The sequence below is a fragment of the Pisolithus orientalis genome (genome assembly GCF_024613125.1).
Source record: "Pisolithus orientalis strain OTSU chromosome Unknown F5J12scaffold_21, whole genome shotgun sequence".
Classification (NCBI taxonomy): Eukaryota; Fungi; Basidiomycota; class Agaricomycetes; order Boletales; family Pisolithaceae; genus Pisolithus; species Pisolithus orientalis.
Window position 1 is genome coordinate 338,747 of NW_026260802.1, and position 19,197 is coordinate 357,943.

At 45.1% G+C, this 19,197-nt stretch overlaps 4 protein-coding genes across 4 annotated transcripts; 2 read left to right on the forward strand and 2 right to left on the reverse strand.

Moving 5' to 3' along the window:
- Positions 1-231: 231 nt before the first annotated feature.
- Positions 232-5,545, reverse strand: F5J12DRAFT_947888 (uncharacterized protein; the record flags this gene model as incomplete). The annotated part of the gene is made up of 14 exons (XM_051749768.1): positions 232-413; positions 480-666; positions 2,630-2,860; positions 2,915-2,919; positions 2,952-3,129; positions 3,192-3,420; positions 3,570-3,730; positions 3,790-3,991; positions 4,042-4,241; positions 4,308-4,490; positions 4,544-4,612; positions 4,808-4,991; positions 5,044-5,104; positions 5,383-5,545. The coding sequence occupies 14 exons, from the start codon at positions 5,543-5,545 to the stop codon at positions 232-234; spliced, it is 2,235 nt and encodes a 744-aa protein (XP_051598610.1).
- Positions 5,546-14,391: 8,846 nt separating this feature from the next.
- F5J12DRAFT_683500 (uncharacterized protein) lies at positions 14,392-14,733 on the reverse strand (the record flags this gene model as incomplete). Its single annotated transcript, XM_051740280.1, has 1 exon — positions 14,392-14,733. A coding segment is annotated over one exon (342 nt), but the record flags the coding sequence as incomplete, so codon positions are not given.
- A 708-nt stretch (positions 14,734-15,441) lies between these two features.
- Positions 15,442-16,026, forward strand: F5J12DRAFT_723057 (uncharacterized protein; the record flags this gene model as incomplete). The annotated part of the gene is made up of 1 exon (XM_051741428.1): positions 15,442-16,026. A coding segment is annotated over one exon (585 nt), but the record flags the coding sequence as incomplete, so codon positions are not given.
- A 445-nt stretch (positions 16,027-16,471) lies between these two features.
- F5J12DRAFT_723075 (uncharacterized protein) lies at positions 16,472-16,759 on the forward strand (the record flags this gene model as incomplete). The annotated part of the gene is made up of 1 exon (XM_051741430.1): positions 16,472-16,759. A coding segment is annotated over one exon (288 nt), but the record flags the coding sequence as incomplete, so codon positions are not given.
- Positions 16,760-19,197: the final 2,438 nt, after the last annotated feature.

Genomic DNA, 19,197 nt, shown 5'->3' on the forward strand with positions numbered 1-19,197 from the left:
CATGGATAGAATACACACATAAAGTAGTGCAAGTGGTACTTGAACATTTGATGTGTCCTATGAGATAACTGTTAATGCTATGGGGCAGGGAAACACTTAGCTTTATATCAGATAACTGCACAATGACAATGCCATTGTATCAGTATGCCATAAAGTATGTGTTTACATGCAGTAAAGGCTTGGAGTGAATAGGAAGCAGAATTGAGTCTGTAATATCCTCGCATTCAGCAACTATGTTTGAGATTTCATGCCTAGAGACATATCTCCATCAATATGATTGACAACAAAAAACTTGCTGGGGCATGAAGGGTCAGGAGCTACCACTGCACCACAAAGAATGGATTGAATGGGAATGAATATGGGGTTGTTGTGAGGAGCAGCCTTGATGCAGATAAGCCAGAGATCAATGTCAACTCAATGGGCACCACCAACTTTTGCCATCAGCAGCTGTATGAATGTGAGACTAATAGAGCTAACACCTGGGACATCACAGGTGAAGATAGAAATGAGGTGGAAAAATGCAGTTTCTGTCCCCATGAGTTGAATGAGAGTGCAATCATACTGAGGCTGCCCATAGAATGACAGATTGCATTGCAGATGGTCAGTAACAACTTTCCAATCAACAGATGACTTGTAGTTCACTTTGAGGTATCTGTATTCTGTTATCTACAAGCCAGTGTCACAGGTGTTTGGTGAGGTGGACATGGATACAGCTGATGAATGGAGATGAAGACCATAGCCCTCATGCCTCATGCGAAGACAGACAGCCAGAAATGTCAGCAGTCATCCCTTGCACAAGAACAAGTCATCAGTGCCAGAGAAAAAGAAAAAGAGTGGGTTAAGCGCTGGCTAAAATTCTTAAGTGCCCATGTACAGCATTCCAGTTTTCAACATATCTCCGCCATTTCTGCAGATACAGAGAACATTCCCACACTCGCTTGTAGTGCTCAGCAACACGATCTTACCTTCCAAAATTGGAAAGGATTTGTGCACTCCACACATTTCTACAGTACTTCCTCCAAAAGATGCTCATTTCACTAAATTCTTCTGATATGGCTGCCTCTACATCAGTCATTTCGCTTGTCCCCTTTGCTAGGGACCATGGCTACATATATCTACCAGGAGTTCCTACCAGCTTCTGTCCTGAAGCATCCTGGTACATCCCACCCTCATCTGTGCCCTCTCAGCCCATCCAGCTTGGACAGCATGTTCTTTTTGTCAGTATGACCTCTAGGAGGACATTCTTTGGTCACTTCAGGTCTGTCATTCACTTGGAAAGGTCTTATGTGGTCGTTTCAGTCTCTCCAGTCCAAGAAGCATATGGATCCTTCCTCCCTGCTCCCTGCAATGTCTTCATACTGGTCTTGTCCATCATTCTTCCAAGATTGTGACAGCTACAGTATAATCTACTGTTCCCTACTTTCCCTGATTGCATCCATGATGAGTATGATGCACATCTTGCCTCCTTGTTGCAAGATACAGCAGAAGACACTCCCCCTTCATCCTCTCTTCCAACAGAGCCTCATTCATGAAGTTTTTATTTGCTTCACTGAGAGGATGGTTTGGGGGGAAAAGTTGTGATCCCCTATGCTCCTGTCACCCCACAGACCCCCAAAGCTTGACCCTTGTTGACATCTGACTCACCCTGTCCACTTTTGGATGTACTATATTGGCATCAGATCAGCACTGCCTCTCTGTCATCCCACCTTGGCCTAGAAGTGATCTCTTTGAGATGTGACATGCACAGCCTCCCCCTAATGTGATTCCAGTGCGCTTTCCCAGTTCCTGACATCACTTGACTCATACTTTGATGATCTGACTGTCTTTGACTCACCTGTTGCCAATACTTACCAATCTTTTGACTTTGCTTACTGATTCTTCACTTTTTGGCTTGCTAATCCTTTCCAATGCTTACCAATGCTTTCCAAGATGATTACCCATCACTTACATTCCTTACTCATTGGTTACCAATCACTTACCAAGTGTTTGCACCTTGTTTTCCAAGGGCAACACCCCTGTACTGTATATAAATCACTGTACTTAGATAGCAAAAAAAAGAAGATGTCAGAGAGCCCCTCTTGCTCACATTTTATCATCACTCAGTAATTCATTGAGCAGCTTTGATAGTTGAGACTTTATTAAGGGTCTAACTATTGTCTACTTTGCTTATCCTTGTCTATCATCAATATACTTCACTCCAAGCCCTCCCTGAGCTCAGTGCAGCTTAGGACATTGAATTAAGTCATCATCCATCCTTCTGTAGGCTGACAGCAGTCTACCCTATTGCATTCTCTTGCATTCCTGCTTCTTCTTCATCAGGAGCACCTCCAACCCTCACCACTCATCTTTGAGTGTTGTAGCTCGCAAAAACCCTCCAAAAGAACAGGTTCTACCATCTAGGTACCACATAGGCACACCACCACTTGCTCTTTTTGTCTTTTGTGTTGATTTTGGTTGGTTTTCACCACTGAACCACACTTTGACTCACACTGGGCATTAGTTTAAAGAAGTTCATAAGAAGGTCACTTGCCTCAAAGTGAGCAGGGATAGTGATCCACTTGTCAACTTGATAGCCATATTGAGGGAGGCACTGGTTACAAAAGCCTGACAGTTTCTTGTGAAAACCAACAAAGGCAATGTCAGAGACACTGCAACTGGCCTCAGTGTCCTGTACAGTAGATGATTTGGAAGAGGAACCAAGATAGACATGACCAAATGCCATGAATGATCCAGATTGATCATTGTTGCATTCACCCTCAGTGCCTGCAGGTTCACCTTGCATTTGGGTCCAGTTTTTGTAGTTATCAACACACATTCTGAGCAGCTTGGCAGAAAGCTTATGTTCATCCACATGTAGGATCTGCAGAATATAAAACAGAGTTGCAACATCAAATGAACAAGTGAAATGAACAACAATACCTGATCAGTGAAGTCCCTGCCATTTGATCAACACTCATATGCCTCCTTGATAGGGCCATGCATACTCTCATTCAGGTGCATGCTGTAGTTCCTGGTGGCACCCTTCATCTGGATATCATGTGCTACATGTTTCCAAAGGTGCACCTTTGGAAAGTCCCAGGCCACCCACAGCTCTTCTAACCCAGATTTATTCACACATTCAATGTATGCCTATGAATGAAGTCAGTGTAGGCCAATGTGTGATCTGGAGCCAATGGAAGAAGTCAGCATACCTTCAGTTCATTGTCAAATTTCAGCAACTCTGCATCTATCATTTCTATTGTTTGTTCAGTATGCATGTCCAAACCTATCAAACTGTCCAGCTGGAGATAACTTGTGAGGATGTGGAGAAGACAATAGCCTTTGGGTATGGCTGTCCTGGTAAAAACATTCAGCAATGCATAGAACATTGCCTGTAGCATAGAATAGTAAGCACATGGAATGAAAACAAGACCAGACTTACTTTTGCCAGATCACACATCTTGTTTCCATCTGAAAATGTTACATTGATGACATTCTTGAAGTGAAAGAGGAGCTGCCATTGGGGGAAGTTGGAAACACTACAGAAAGCCCAGGAAGTGATGGCACAAAGTATCAGAAGGAAGACTCACTAGTTCTCAACATTGGTTTCAGCATTGCACCCAAGGACATTCAGAATTCTCAAGATGTCCCATAGTATGTGCTTTCCCCATAGACCACCATGTAGAAAATGTAGGTGGTCAAAGCTGAGTGCACCATAAAGGTCAGAATTGCAGATGAGCCAGAAAACATTCTGTCATTTAAATTAATGTAGGTACAATGCCAGAATAAGGACAAGAATCATAAACTTACATCAATGGGCTGCAACCCAAGTGCCTTAAGCACCTTTTCACCCTCAGTGTGGCTGTGTCTGTAAATGTGCATGGCACACTGTGCCTCATCCATGGAATGAAGTGGATATGTTTTGGAAATATTGTGAAGCTCCCCTAATGGAATGAGACACACTGGGCATGGGCATTTGCCAGTGTGGCCATGGATAAGCAACATCATACATCTGCATTGTGTTTGAGTCTTGAGCAAGGGCTGGGATAAATGAAAGCTTACTGTTCCTTGTAATCTGCAGACAATATCAATATGACAGGAAACAACCAACAGGTTACTTGGTCATGGTGTGACATATGGATATACCCAGTTTTTGAGTGCTGCATAATGTCACTGAGAAGTCTAGAAAATGACTTGTGCCAAACAATGCACTTAAGAGTTATGTATCCTAATTTGCCCTCTTCTTCAGCATCCTTGGGGACCTGCATGCAAAGGAAATATCTGTTTATAAAAGGTGTGAACTTCAGGGCACTGGGACAATGTATGACTGGTAACCATCCAATGATGCAGCCTCCCCCAATTGTGTGGCTATTCTGTATCTCTACTGGGAGGTTCACACAACAGACCACAACAGGATAGCCCTTTGCAGTGCCAAACAATGATAATTTGGTTTTGTTGGTGTAAATAATAAAGGAAAATGGTACAGCATTCAGAACTTCTGGCAAGGAGGACTAGTAGTTACATCAAATTACTGCTACCTAACAAGTTGATGACAAGTACACACTTGAATGTCCCACCAGCTGTTGCCTGTCCAGGGCTCATCATGGAAGCATTCAAATCCATGTCCATCATGCTTGAACAAGCATTGTGCATCCCAAATGAAGTGCAGAGCCAAAATGTCAAGTGCCCATTCCCAGATGGGTCATGTATGTACTTCATATGTCTGCACTTCCTTCTTATATGCCTCAATGACTGTATGTTTGGAGAACTGTAAGTATGATGGAGCAGTTACAGCAAAGTTAGTAAACTGAACATGGTACTAATGTACCAGTGTGAGCTCTGCTGCTGCAGCATCACAGGCTTTTTGAAACTTGACATCATTCTTGAGAGTCACCCAAGCAGCCCCTTTTGCAACATGGCCAATGAGATCTAACAAAGTGTTGGCTTGTTTCCAATTTAGGCTTGCTTCCAGGGCAATCTCCATAAACTCAAAGTTGCCAACACCATAGTTGCTAGGGAGTGTCATCCATTCAAGGAACAAACATCATTGAGCACCTTCAGAACTCATCAAAACTTTGACAAAGCAGAGGCTGGTTGCTGTGTGGATGAAACTCAGTTTTGAATTCTATTACTTGCTGTGATCGCCAGGGGCATGATGACTGGGATTGAGAAGTAGTCAACAATCTTGTGCCCACCATAGCATCCAATAGCACTAAAGAGGCATACTTGTAATCATCAAATAGAAAAAACTAAATGGAGGATCACACCTGGACTTCTGAGAGGTTCATTCTCATGTGCACTGGCAGGGTATTCATGTTCCACAAACTTGTGCAGTGGGCATTGACAATGGGATTTCCTAAGCCAGTTGTGTATTTGGTGGAAGAAGGGGAAGGGAAGCCTTACTTTCATCATCAAATGAGTATATAGATGGGCCAGCCTCATCACCATTGGGAACAGCAATGAAACTGGAAGGGGAACATAACATGTCACATTCTGCATTTTCAGCAGGTGGACCCTGAGCCTTATGCATTTTCTTCATTGTGTGGCATTGTGCTGACTTGGGCATGGCTGTTGGGAAGTGGGACTTAGGACAGGTGATGTAGAATGATGCTCACCTTTTTCAAACCACTCCAAAACTTGGCCATATCATTTGCATTCTTGCTCAGCTTTGGTTTGTTTCCTGCAGCTCACTTCATGCCTCTTGACACCATGTGGCTTGAATGTCTTGTTGCAATATTTGCATATCCAACCTGCTAGAGTCTTTTCAGAATATTTGTACTTCAAGTGGGCCCTTTGAGACAGCCCCATGGTAGCAGTAGTCTGTCAATCATGTCAGGTTAATAGTGAGTAATAGTGGGAAGTTAGTGGGTTCTGCAATGGATTGAAGTGATACACACCTTGAAGGGCAAGGACAGCAGTGCATGATGGTGAAGGGAAAATGATCAGCTTGGAATGCCACTTCACTTACATATATTATAGATGCAGAGTCATTAGGACTATCCTTACAATATCTTCTGATTATCAAAGATTATCACAATGTCATGTGGCCTATTGAAATGATAGGTAAGGTACAGTTATTCTATTAGATTCCATCAGAATGGTATTGTAATGTATGTTATAATGCAATGACACATCATTCAAGGTTGCCAGCATCATAATGGTACTGAACAAATTTGTGATAATTTGTATGGAAAGCTGGACAACCATGCATTGTTTGGCAGGTAGTTTTTGTGCCAATGTTGAATGTGTGGTATGTTTTTCAAAATTTAGAAGTACTGTCAGCAGGGGGACACCAGACACTGTGGTAGTGCAGTCATCAGTCATGCAGTCATGCAGTAGTACAGTCAGTGGGAATGCAGATGACAGATGTGTGGTAAGGCAGATAACAGACATGTGGTAGGGCACATGACTGACAAACAGTAGTACAAATGACCAACAGACAGTAGTACAGATGACTGACATGCAGTGGACATACAGTAGATAGTCAGTTGCTATATACTCAACCCAGGCTATAGTGTCATTTTGGTGCATCAAAGTGTAATAATTGTAGCATTACTGTGATGCAAGACTGTCTAACTCCCTTATACCTGCAGTGATCTATCAACATATGAGTAGTGTTGATCAGGAGTTTCTCCCCACAAATCCCCACAGTTTATTTTCATTACTCCACCGCATTTTATGTAATTACATGAGCATAAAATAGCGCAGCCACTACTCCCAAGACATGTCCTCATTTGGCATGTGCCTGATATCCAACATTCCCACACACTGCCCTCATTGCCCCCAGCCTCCCCATCCTTCCTGGGCTCTTTCCCTGCCCTGTAGGCATTGTATATGATAGTTAATTGTACTATAAGTGTATTAGACCATAAATGATTGCTTTTCTGCCCATCCTAATGGGCCTCAATGATTGCAAAGTGTGATAGTGGCAAAACAGAAAAAGAGAACACTTTTTTGATATATTGGACATATCTGTCTATTTATTGTGCCCCCTTGAAGGGGCAATGTGTCCCTACAAGATATCAAAAGTTGATAGGCTAGGATGAGGTGCTTCAAGTGTAGTGGCACAATTGCCTCCTCCCTGTGTTACACCCTGAAAATATTTTTCAACCCCATGTAGTCCATTTAGTCACAACACATGGGCAGCCTGTGTGCCAAAACACCAACACTTATATAGACCCTGAGATGGGCCTGCCTAAATAGATTAACCAGTACACATGGACAGGCCCAAGAGACTAAAGTGAGAGCAACATATGTACAGGCCTGTAAGTGCATTACCACAACATATGGGAGGGCCTGTGGTGGGTAAGGATGTTGAAACATTTAGATGGGGCCATGACCAATTAAGAATACTGAGCTGTTGTATGACATGGACAGACCTGTCCTGGTAGGTTACACCCCTGTTGCAACATCAAGGTGGGCCTGCCTATCATAACATGGAGAGGGTCACAACATAAGGATGGGCCTGGGAGGAATATCATTTATGGTGTCACAACATATAAATGGGCCTGTTCATAATAAGCCACACCCCTGTCACAACATAAAGACAGGCCCATCAGTAATGTCATTTTATAATGTCACAACATATGGATGGGCCTGTCAATAGTAAGATGTACTGCTGTTGAAACATAAAGATGGGCCCATCACTAATATTGTTTAATAGAGTCACAACATAAGGTCAGGCCCTTCAGTAGTATTATTTATATTGTCACAGCATATGGGCAGGCCTGGCCCCAGTAAGATGTACCCTGTTGAAACATAAAGAAGGGGAGAGCACTGGGGAACTGAAACAATCCTCCAGAGAGTGTGGGAAAAGGTGCAAAAAATTGCAGAGACTTTCAAAACATATCAAAAACATGAAATTGCACACCCTACACAATGTGCAGTATCCAATGGATAGTAGTACTGAGTGTCCCTTGGTGATGGGATATACATACTTTCTCTACTGACAGTGACTGTCTTGCTGTCTTGCTTGCCTTTGCCTGTGAAATGATACCTTTTGGCACTTGAAAGGTCACTATGAGTTGTATTTTCACTTTGTCTACACTGCATGTCTCACAAACCACCATGCACAAACTGCATATACTGCTCACACCACTTTGCATCACCAGTACAACCCCACAGAACACACCATGCATGCCATAAATCACTACCACTACAAAGTGCAGAGCCCCACCTTCTATTCTCAGCAGTCCAGAATCCCTTGGGACAAGTAATTTGTTCCCTTCATTTTATTGTTGTTATCTAAGTTATCTAGCTCATATTATACAGTGAGGGACAAAAGTGTTGCAATTTTTGTGAGGTGTGACTTGCTGCCAATGTAGCTTGGGCTATTCTGCACAGATAATCACAATACCTATACCATTGGAAAGGGGTGACTCTAAGCTTTCCAGAGCACTAGAGTTCAGTCCAAACAAAGCAATACATGCCAAGATACACCCTATTCTTTCTGAAAAGTGCATTGCAACACTTTTGTCCTTGGCTGGTGAAATAGTGAAAAGTGACCTTTTGATGGGATTGAGGGCATGAAGGATGGGAAAATATGATTACATAATAAACTACATGATCTTCTGGATGATTTGTCAGCATGTAAACAATGACAAACATTGGACTTGTACCATTAACCCTCCCTCTTTTACCACAACTCATGAAATCATCTCTTTAGCTCACATGGTCATTTTCTCAAGGAATTCTTATCAAATACTGGTAGCTACCACAGTGCCATCAGTATAACATGCTCTCAGAACCATCAGTCCCTTAAAAAACCTGTTGTCAGTCATTCCCTGGATTGTTTCCCTATCCATGCCTGATGTGTTCTGGGACTAATCAGTAAGGCTAAGAATGCTATGGAGGTCAATCTGGCACTTCAGAACATGATGGACAAACCAGTCCCCTCTCAACCAATGCATTTCTGGCACAGGGACAATGGTATTTGATAAGAATTCCTTGAGAAAATGACCATGTGAGCTAAAGAGATGATTTCATGAGTTGTGGTAAAAGAGGGAGGGTTAATGGTACAAGTCCAATGTTTGTCATTGTTTACATGCTGACAAATCATCCAGAAGATCATGTAGTTTATTATGTAATCATATTTTCCCATCCCTCATGCCCTCAATCCCATCAAAAGGTCACTTTTCACTATTTCACCAGCCAAGGACAAAAGTGTTGCAATGCACTTTTCAGAAAGAATAGGGTGTATCTTGGCATGTATTACTTTGTTTGGACTGAACTCTAGTGCTCTGGAAAGCTTAGAGTCACCCCTTTCCAATGGTATAGGTATTATGATTATCTGTGCAGAATAGCCCAAGCTACATTGGCAGAAAGTCACACCTCACAAACATTGCAACACTTTTGTCCCTCACTGTACAACTACTTGGACTTTCCTTACAACTGGAGCCCACTGGGAGGGATTCTGCTGTTGCTTCCAGAAGGTCACTCAGGTGCACTGCCAAATGCACTGAACTAGAAAATCTATGCCTTCACTTCTGCAACCTGAACCTGTCAGAAGACTATGACCTTATCTGCCTTGTTTTACCCATAACACTGAATCATGCACAATTACCCACTGACATCCTGTGGGTATTACCTGCAATCACTCCTCCTGATATTTTGGCAGATCAGATATCTATCACATTGGATCAGCTAGATCTCAGTTCCCCTGACTTTCCCAGAGGCTTTATCCACTCAACTCCCTGAAGACCCAAAACCCTGCCATCACCTTTAAGACCTGTCACATCACCTGATTCATCATCACCAATGCCCTGTTTTTCCTGTCTCTTTGATGCCTCTGAGTCTATACCCAGAATCCCATCCACACCTGTCACACTGCTGCAACTGCTCATGTGGTTGCAGACCACCCATCAGCCAATTAGTAATCTGCTAATATACCCACCAGTTTGCCCATGCATGATACCACCTACTCCACATCTGCAGCCAATACCTGCTCCTCTTGTTACCAATCCAGCTCTGCTGCCACAAGTAAACCCACCAATGGCTAATCCACAGTTTCAGATTCTGCTCTGTGGTACACAAAATTCACCTAAATTTAGCAGAGACTCCCCCACACAGCTTCCACACTACCTTGAAGACATCAACTTCCTTGGTACTCTTGCTGCTCTTGACAACCATGGCAAGATCAGAGCCACAATCTGCTATGCTAACCTTGAAGAAGCTGAGGTCTGGAAGACACTTCCAGAAGCCACTCCCATGGCTGATGACTGGGATGCCTTCATAGTTGCTTTCAAGGGTTTGTACCCCAGCTGTGAAAGTGATGACTGCTACTGCTACACAGATTTGCAATACCTCATCAAAGAGTATCAGTCAAAGCCCATGCAAAACCAGGATGACCTCAGAGAATACCAGTGGAAATTTGCTAAGATCTCTGCTCTCATTAAAACTAAAATGCTTGCAGAGACAGCACAGGACTCCATGTTCCTTAACAGCTTCCCAAGGGCCATTGCAGATTGTATTCATCACTGGCTCTCCATAGTCCACACCAACCTCCACCCAGATGACCCTTACCTACTCACAGAAGTTGTCCAAGCTGCCAAGTTCCTGTTAACTAGATCCACTCTCTGTAGTGCAGTACTGACCTTAGCAGTTACAGCTCTACCTGCTCCAGCTCTCTTGCCTGCTTACCTCCTGCCAGTGCCACCTGCTGGAACTGTCATCAAGCAAGAATACAGCACCCACTGTGAGTCAAAGTGTGGTTCAGTGGTGAAAACCAACCAAAACCAACACAAAAGACAATGAAAGTGAGTGGTGGTGTGCCTATGTGGTACCTAGATGGCAGAGGGTCTTATGCAGGCAGGTTTTTGCAAGTTACAACACTCAAAGACAAGTGCTGAGGGTTGGGGGTGCTCCTGACAAAGAGGGAGCAGGAATGTGAGAGGATTGCAATGGGGTAGACTGCTGTCAGCCCACAGAAGGATGGATGATGACTTAATTCAATGTCCCAAGCTAATCTGAGCTGCAAGCAGACATTTTCTAGGGTGAGAAAGGTATTGTGAAAGGAATTGAATAGTGGGGGAAATATCAGGGTGATTGCAGACAGAGAGGTAGAGTAACTTGCCTATGAGTTTCAGATACAGGGGCTTCAGGTCAGTGGGCTTGATGAGTTTGGCAGCCTCAACATCAGTGAGGAAGGGATGCACAGAGTCCATGGGCAGGTGTACTGGATGACAGTCCATGAGATCATACTCCTGAAGCAGATGTACAATATATTCTCCCTGATGAAGCCATAGCTTGTGAGTGTGATGATCATATTTGAACTGAATGCCAAGGTACTTGGGGATGGGTCCCATATCTGAGATGCCAAAACAAAGGTGTAGGCAATGCTTGACCTCAGCAAGAATACATTCATTGTTACTACTGCCCAGACCACTGTCAACATGCCAAGTGGCCATGCATACAACCTCAAGTTGACAAAAGATGAAAATTGCATGATCCACCTCACTATGCTTAAAATCTTGGCTCTTGAGCTCAGTGCAAAGTGTTTCATGGAAGTAGTGGGCAGCCTGTTTGATCCCATAAAGTACAGAGTGAAGCAGACTGACCAGCTCCTCACCATTGGGTCTGTACACCTTGTACCCCAGTGGTTGCTTGATGTACACCTTCTTAACCTTCCCATGAAGGAATGCTCACTTGATGTCTATTAAATGCAACTCCCAGACCTCCAGGCTGCAATGACCATGAGGAGTCAGATGCATGTGGTGAGATGTTCCTGTGCTGCCTGGAGAGACTCTGTGAACACCCTTCCTGCCTCAGTCTGTGTCCTGAGCCTTCCAGAGCAGTGTAAATGTGGCATTGGTGACTGTGCAGGGTTGAAAATGATGGGTGCTGATGGTATCAAGGGAACTGATGGAGATAACAAGAGTGATGGGTTCAAGGGCTGTGAGTTGTCTGAGTCCTTGCTGCCTGAGTTAGAGTCACCCCCAGGTGTGCATGACAGCTGATCAAGAGACTCAGTTACAAGGAGCAGCATGTGAATGTTCTCATCAAGGACAACATCTCTGGGGTTAAAAGTTAAAGAAACATTTGGTATCCTCATCATGCACCTGATAGGCCTTTACACCTGGTGGATAACCCATGAGCTGCACTGGTCTGGACCTGGGTCCTAGTTTCCTCTGAAGCTCCAAAGGGACATGTGCAAAGGCTCAACAGCCCCAGACCCACAAGTGTCCAAGGCAAGGGCATGTGGTGTGCAACATCTCATATGGTGTGACCCTATATGGCAAGATGCATGACCCTGTGCAATTGTGGAGATAGCAGGCTGTAAGCATAGCCTCACCCCAGTATGTGGGTGGGAGCCAAGCAAGATGCAGCATGGCCAAAACATGCCCCTCCAATGTATGGATAACTCTCTCAGCAGCCCCATTCTGCTGGTGCATATACAGTGTAGACAAGTAGTGGACAATACCCTGTGAGTTGAGTGACTGGATGAATGCACTGTTAACAAACTCTCCTCCATTGTCTGACTGTAGGGCTTTAACCTTCATGTCATGTTGGCACTCCAAACAAACCTGTGTAGCCTCCTAGGCCTTGAGAGCCTGATCCCTGCTGGTAAGTAGATATGTGTCCAGAATGTGGGTGAAGTCATCCAGAATAACCATGAAGTATAGCTTGCCATGTAGAGAATGAACTGGCATGGATCCCCCTAAATCAGTGTGTACAAGTTCAAGGAAAGTACTTGTGTGAGGACTTGTGGAGGACTTGAACAGTGAACATGTGTGTTTCCCAATGACATGAGACTCACAGACTAACTGGGGGCCAGGGGAATCAACAATGACCCCAGTGGCTATTGACAAGAGCTGCCTTGCAGCCTTTCCTCCAGCATGGCTGATCCATGCCATAGGTCATAAGTGACTGGTGCTCAGGCAAAGGCAGTGAGAGTGGGAGTCATGGTGAGTGGTAGGGGTGCATCAAAATGGACAAATCCAAGGTTTAGAAAACAGCGATTGTTCAACTGAAGGTATATGCTACCCAGTGATCATCCATGGTAAGACAACTTGCAGTGAGGGGGGCTGCTCTGGAAGTTTCATCCCCATCCCTGATGAAGCATCCATCCAATGGAGACAAGATGCAGAACAGCTTGTCAAGCATGCAGGCAGTTGGTAAACTGTACCTGATACTTGTCACTACTGACAGCCAAAAAGGCCAGGCACTCACCATGCCCAGTGGTCAGTAAGCTTCCATGGTTAGCTGTCTGGACATTCACAGAGGTGTCAGGAACATAAGTGCAGAAGAAAGCACAGTCATGAACAAGTGTGTGTGATGTTCCAGAGTCAAGAAGACTGGAGAGTGACAGAGTGCCAAGGCAGGCCTGGAGAGCTGGCAATGGTTCAGAGGTAGGTGCATCACCACCCTTTCTGTTGCTTGTAAGTTTAGTCAAAACTGCAGAGGTGAGATCACCAAGGTGGGTGTTCCAAGGAGAGACAGTGCTATGGTTGAATGCAGCTGCAGCTACTGGAGTGGAGGGGGAACTTGAAGAAGCCAGTGCAGAGGTCACAGCTGCAGAGGTGGGTTTGTCCTTATCTCCCTTCCCCTTCTGCCAAACTGGATGCTGGCCAGCCATGCTGCCTCCAGGCTTGACACAGTGGGCCTGATCATGATTGCTAGCCCTGCAGACAAGACCACCTCCAATTGGAGTGTCACAATAGGTGCCAGAGGGGTTGTTCTGTGTCTTCCTCAGGCCTGTTGCTGGGTTGACATTGGGGGGACCAGAGGGGGAAGTGGCTGCATTAATGTACTCAGACCCCACAGATGACTGAGAGCTGTTATGTTTACCTTGTTTTCACCTGCTGCCTGTCTCATTTATTCTTTTGGACTTACTTTTCCTTTTTCAGCTGTCTTCTTTCTGATCCAACAGCCCCTTGTCTCCACCAGTAGTAGTGTTCAACCCTCATACCTTGTTGTGTATGTGTGTTGCTATTGTTCAACCAATAGTGTATTTTACTTAGTTACATGAGGAGGCCTCATGGTCCTCCTTTGTATGGTATTTAGATCACTGGCTCAAGTCCTAGATTTCCAGACTTGAGCTGCTCAATTATATCCAGCATTCTCAGAACTTCACCCCCAGTGTCTTCTAGAAGGCCACTCTTACTGGTATTGCCAAATCCCTTGTTGTTTACAAGGGTTACTGCAGCTATTCACTTGGTAGAAACCATTAGTCTGTGGACTGAGCTCAAACTATGCTTTGACTTTGGTCTCAGTGTAACAAGAGTGCTGCTGAACAAGACAGTGGGCCTCCACTGCAATCTTAACAGAGACACTTTCAAAGGTTACTGAGGCCGTGGAGAGCACTGCAGGGACAGACAAGCCTGGTGCAGAGGATATGGAGGTAGTGGCCAAGGCCAAGGCAACTGGTGTGATGGAGCATGAGTTCTGCAGGAAGAGGCAAAAGGACAGTCAAGTACCAGTCTCCAGGAGACCCTCTATAAGGTGAAAGATGGCCTCTTCATCAGTGTAGGGCACCCTCATGCAAATGAGGTCTTGATGTGCAGCAGAGTGTTCTGACAAGTAACAGGTTGCATTGCTGGCATCCTTCATTTGCAGATGCAAGATCTTTGCATGAACAAGGTGATGCAATCCAACATCAACATGATCAAAGGTGTCATGAAGGGTCTTCCAAACATCATGGGCAGTAGTGGAACATTCCTGAGGTATAAGGAACAGTACAGTAGGTGAAAAGCAACAACACAAGATATCTTCCATGACAGTGTTGGACTTAGACCATTCAAGGATGGCCTTCTTCTCATCAATGGTAATTTTGGTCAGGTCTGCAGGCCAGGGACATTCTGAAGCATATTCTACAGGGTCCAAGGGGTCCTTTCCATTACTGACATGACTAGATACATCTTCACAATGTAGAGCCAGAAGGACCTGAGTCTTCCAGGCAAAGAAAGTCAAGGCATCTGTCAACTTGGGGATATGATCAAACTTGCCCATGACAAGAGTTGTCTGGAGCACTAGGGGTGTGACTCTGCAATGCAATGAGGCACAAGTGAGACACTGAGTTTAGTCTTTGGACTAGCATTAGGTAAGCAGCACATTTTCTCTTCTTTCCATACCACCACCTCACTCACTGCTCCTTGTTGTCACAGCCTCACCATTCACACTCCTTTCACCCAACTTGTAGTCATTCCTTTGCTCACCACTCTTCCCCTCACAGATATGACCAAACATGGCTGACCCAAACCTTGAGGAACACCCAAACTTCAAATTAGCTGCCTTTTGTGAGGTCTGAGAAGCCATGATGGCAACTCCAGATCTTGACCTGGAACAAGCCATAGGTCATCTCCACACAGCTTGGGACAACAACCACCAGCACAGGGTAGATGAGTGGAATGCCCAATGCCAAGCTGAAGATGAAGAAGCATGGCAAAGGGAAAACTGACCCAGGCCAGCCCCAGACCCAGCACCCAGGCAAGACACAAAGGGCCAGGAGGACAGACACCATAATGCAGAATGCAAATAGCTGACTTCACTGTTGGATGCCCACCCCCCAGTGTCCTAGTCAACAGACCTTCCCAATACACCACCAACAGGCTTGCCTCATGTGACTATGTTGAGCTATGGTACTTCTCCCCCAAAGGGTGCAATGATGTGGCAAAACACTCAAGATCCAATGCCAATGACACCTTTGGCATCTCAAGTGCAAATGACCTACTCACCCTTAGGCCAGTAGTGTCAGTCAAGGCATCACAAAACATGTGCACAGATCATGACTTAACCTTCAGTGAATTTCTACAAGCAAGGGTATCCTTCCTACACCACATAAAAATGGTCCTGTGGCCTGAGAAGGACATCAATGCCCTTGCTATGTTTTTCTGGAATCTTGAAAGCCACCCCCAGTGCTCCACCATGAATGGTGATGCCATTGTCCTAAGCTATGCTTCCCAGATTGACCATCAATGGCACAATGAGCTGAAAGCAAACAACAGCCACATATTCAATATCTCATTTATCAATGACACTCTGATGAACAGCATAGCCTTCAAAGTGAACAATGTGGCCCAGAAGTGGCTTGCTCAAAGGTCAGTCATCTAACCTTTACCTAAAACACACAAAGCTAACCACCCACTCACCCCCCCCTTCTTCCCTAACACCTCACCACTACCAACCCCATCCATCCCCCCTTTCCCTCCCACCAACAACACCCCCCTTCCTCCTTCCCCTGATGGCATGGCCATGCCCCATCAATGTCCATCCTACTCACAACCTCCCTTGCCTCCTGGCCTTTCCACCCACCCTACCCCACTCCCACCACAGGGTTGAAGCATCCTTTAAGGCAAACCCAACATCTCCCCCACAATCCAAATGATCATGACACTATTACCAGTAGCATGTGGAGCCCCAGACATCACAGAGTTGCAACTCACACTCCCAATCCCCCAAACCTTGATTTCATCAACATTCCCAATCCTCCCCATCCAAAACCTTGAGCTTCTTGCCCCCTTCCCACAAGCGGTCCCCAGGACCTGCATCTCAACCAAAATTAGCTTGCCCTATATGCCTTGGATGCCACCCCCACCAGATCCATGAATGCAACAACCCAAACCTATGGGATGGCTCTCCCACTCATGCCAGGTGCACCACAGAAGGCCACATCATTGACAGCAAGGGTTACATCCTATGCAGTAATTGGCAGAAGCCCAACAGTTGCAGCCTCTCACACAAGTCTGCCAAGCATGAGTGCTCCAGGTGTGGGAGTTGTGAACATGGAGCTCAGCAATGCCATCATGCACACAAGCACACAAGCACTAACCCCATACAAGCCTGATGCATGGCACACAGCCTTCACCTCCTATGGCTTATCAGACTGCTACACATACATCATCCAAGGGATGTGTCACAGCTTCTCCACCAACATACCCCCCCTCCCTCATACATACACCTCCCCAAACAGCCACACCACCCTAGAGCACCAAGCAGCATTCAGCAAAGGTAGATACCTCAGACCATACACCACACCAGAGATCCAGAGCAGCCTTGGCAACTTCCAATCCTCCCCAATATCCATTATACCCAAACCAGGTAGGCCTGGCCACTACTGCCTAATCCAAAGCCTATCCTTCCTGCATGCCCCATCCTCCTCTCCTCCTTCCATCAACTTGTACATCAATATCAATCTCTACCCAACATCATACAGTATATTTTCCATAGTAGCTGCTCTCATATTATGCCTACCCCCAGGATCCCAGGGCACTGTCAGGGAACTGGCTCTTCATTCAAAATCTACTTTGCAACCACCCTTAGCTCTGCTCACTGTACCCACAAGGACTCAACAGTGTGACTTTGGTTGGCCAAGGCCAGTGTCCTGCTGCTAGTGAAGTTAAATTACATGTCACTTCTCATGCAGTCACATGCTTGTGCTACATTGCACTTGATTCATGATGCAATATGAGTCATCAGTATAACAGAAGATTTCAATTTTGAATCACCCAGTCACATCAAAGACCAGACTACATATCAGATACCATGCTCTGGAATCCTCACTAGGCAAAATAACCTGCAAAATGAGCACCTCCCACCACTACCACAGGAACCACCAGTGTTAATCACCAGTGAGCTAGCCCCTAACTTTTGGTGCTAACCTTCCTCTTCATCAATGCATCTTTGCACCAAGGAGAAGGAAGTAAGAGGCCTCCATCAACAGCCTCTTCATTCAAACCCCCTGTACCATCTCATAAAGGAAAGGAAATGGTACAAGCTAGACCACTCATCTGCCATCCTTCTGTCCAAACTCCAAATCCTCATATAGGTTTTGAAGACCTGCCAGTAAGACCCCAACTAGGGCAAGTGGCAGAATTGACCTCACCAATTGACTTTAAAACTTACTGCAACCTGAAGCCTATTGCCTCAGATATTGACACACAACCACAAGGGACAGCTGGATCAGTGGACCTCTCTTTGTCTTCATCTACCAACATATACTTACCAACTTCTACCAATCCAATGGCTGAAGAACTCACTCAACAAGCTACTGGACTTAATATCCAGGTCCCCTTTGCTGAACAGAGTAGGGTAACCCCTGAAATGACTGCACAATTCTACAAGAGTCTCTTCAACAGAGACATATGACCTGAGCCTTGTAGAGGCCCACCACAAGGTTCCAACAGAGAAAGAAAGGAACACAACTCTAGAGGGGGGTAGTATGAAGGAAATCAGGTTGAACAAACCATTCTCTTATAATGGAGCTCACCAGGATTTTTCCACCTGATTAAGCAATGTCAAACTCTACCTCACTGTAAATGACCACATCTACTATGAGGACCAATCCAAGATCATGTTTGCCCTCTCTTACATGGGGAGTGGCTCAGCTCATGCCTTTGCAGAAGCATATGTCAATGAGAACACTACCATGCTTGGAGACCTCAAAATATTTGATGGATGGGATGAGTTTGTCACAAAGTTGATGGAAACCTTCCAAGTAGGAGATGCCAAGTCTACAGTGCTGATCTACCTCTCCACTATCCACAAAGGAGACCACTCACTCAAAGAGTATATTGCTGACTTCTGCAACTGCCTCAACAAGGCCCAGATCTCTACCAAAGACTTGACTGCAGCAGTCTTCTTTGGGAAAGGCCTTAACAAAGAAATAAACAAGTGGATCCTTATGGCTGGCCCCAAACCAGACACCATTGAAGACTGAATCCACCAAGCAAAGGCAGCTCAGTTGGCTATGGCAACCCTCAAGGTCTTCCCTGGAAAAGCTATGCACCAAGACTGCTCCTATCTTTGGAAACTGTTATGCCAACAACTCATATTGCATCATGAATTGAGTGTGTTAACACAAGCACATGACTGTGTGAGAAGTGACATGTAATTTAACTTCACAAGTGACAGGACACTAGTTTTGGCCAACCAAAGTCATACTGTTGAGTCCTCATGGGTACAGCAAGCAGAGCTAAGGGTGGTTGCAAAGTAGATTTTCAAATGAGGGAGCGGTACAGTACATGCAGGTTTATATACATATGTAGAGTACCTGCAGGCCAAACATTCAAAAATGTTTATATGTACACCTGAGTTCCTATCAAGGCATTGTCAAGTCATAGTGCATCATGTGCAGCATGTTTGCACATATAACTGAGTCTGTGGAGCAGAGGGAACCAGGGATGAATGCAGGGCAAAGGGGAAGTAACTACATATATGACATACAGGGGTGAATGAGTACCAGGGGTACACATGTCACATGACTGTGTGAGTCAGAGCCACCAG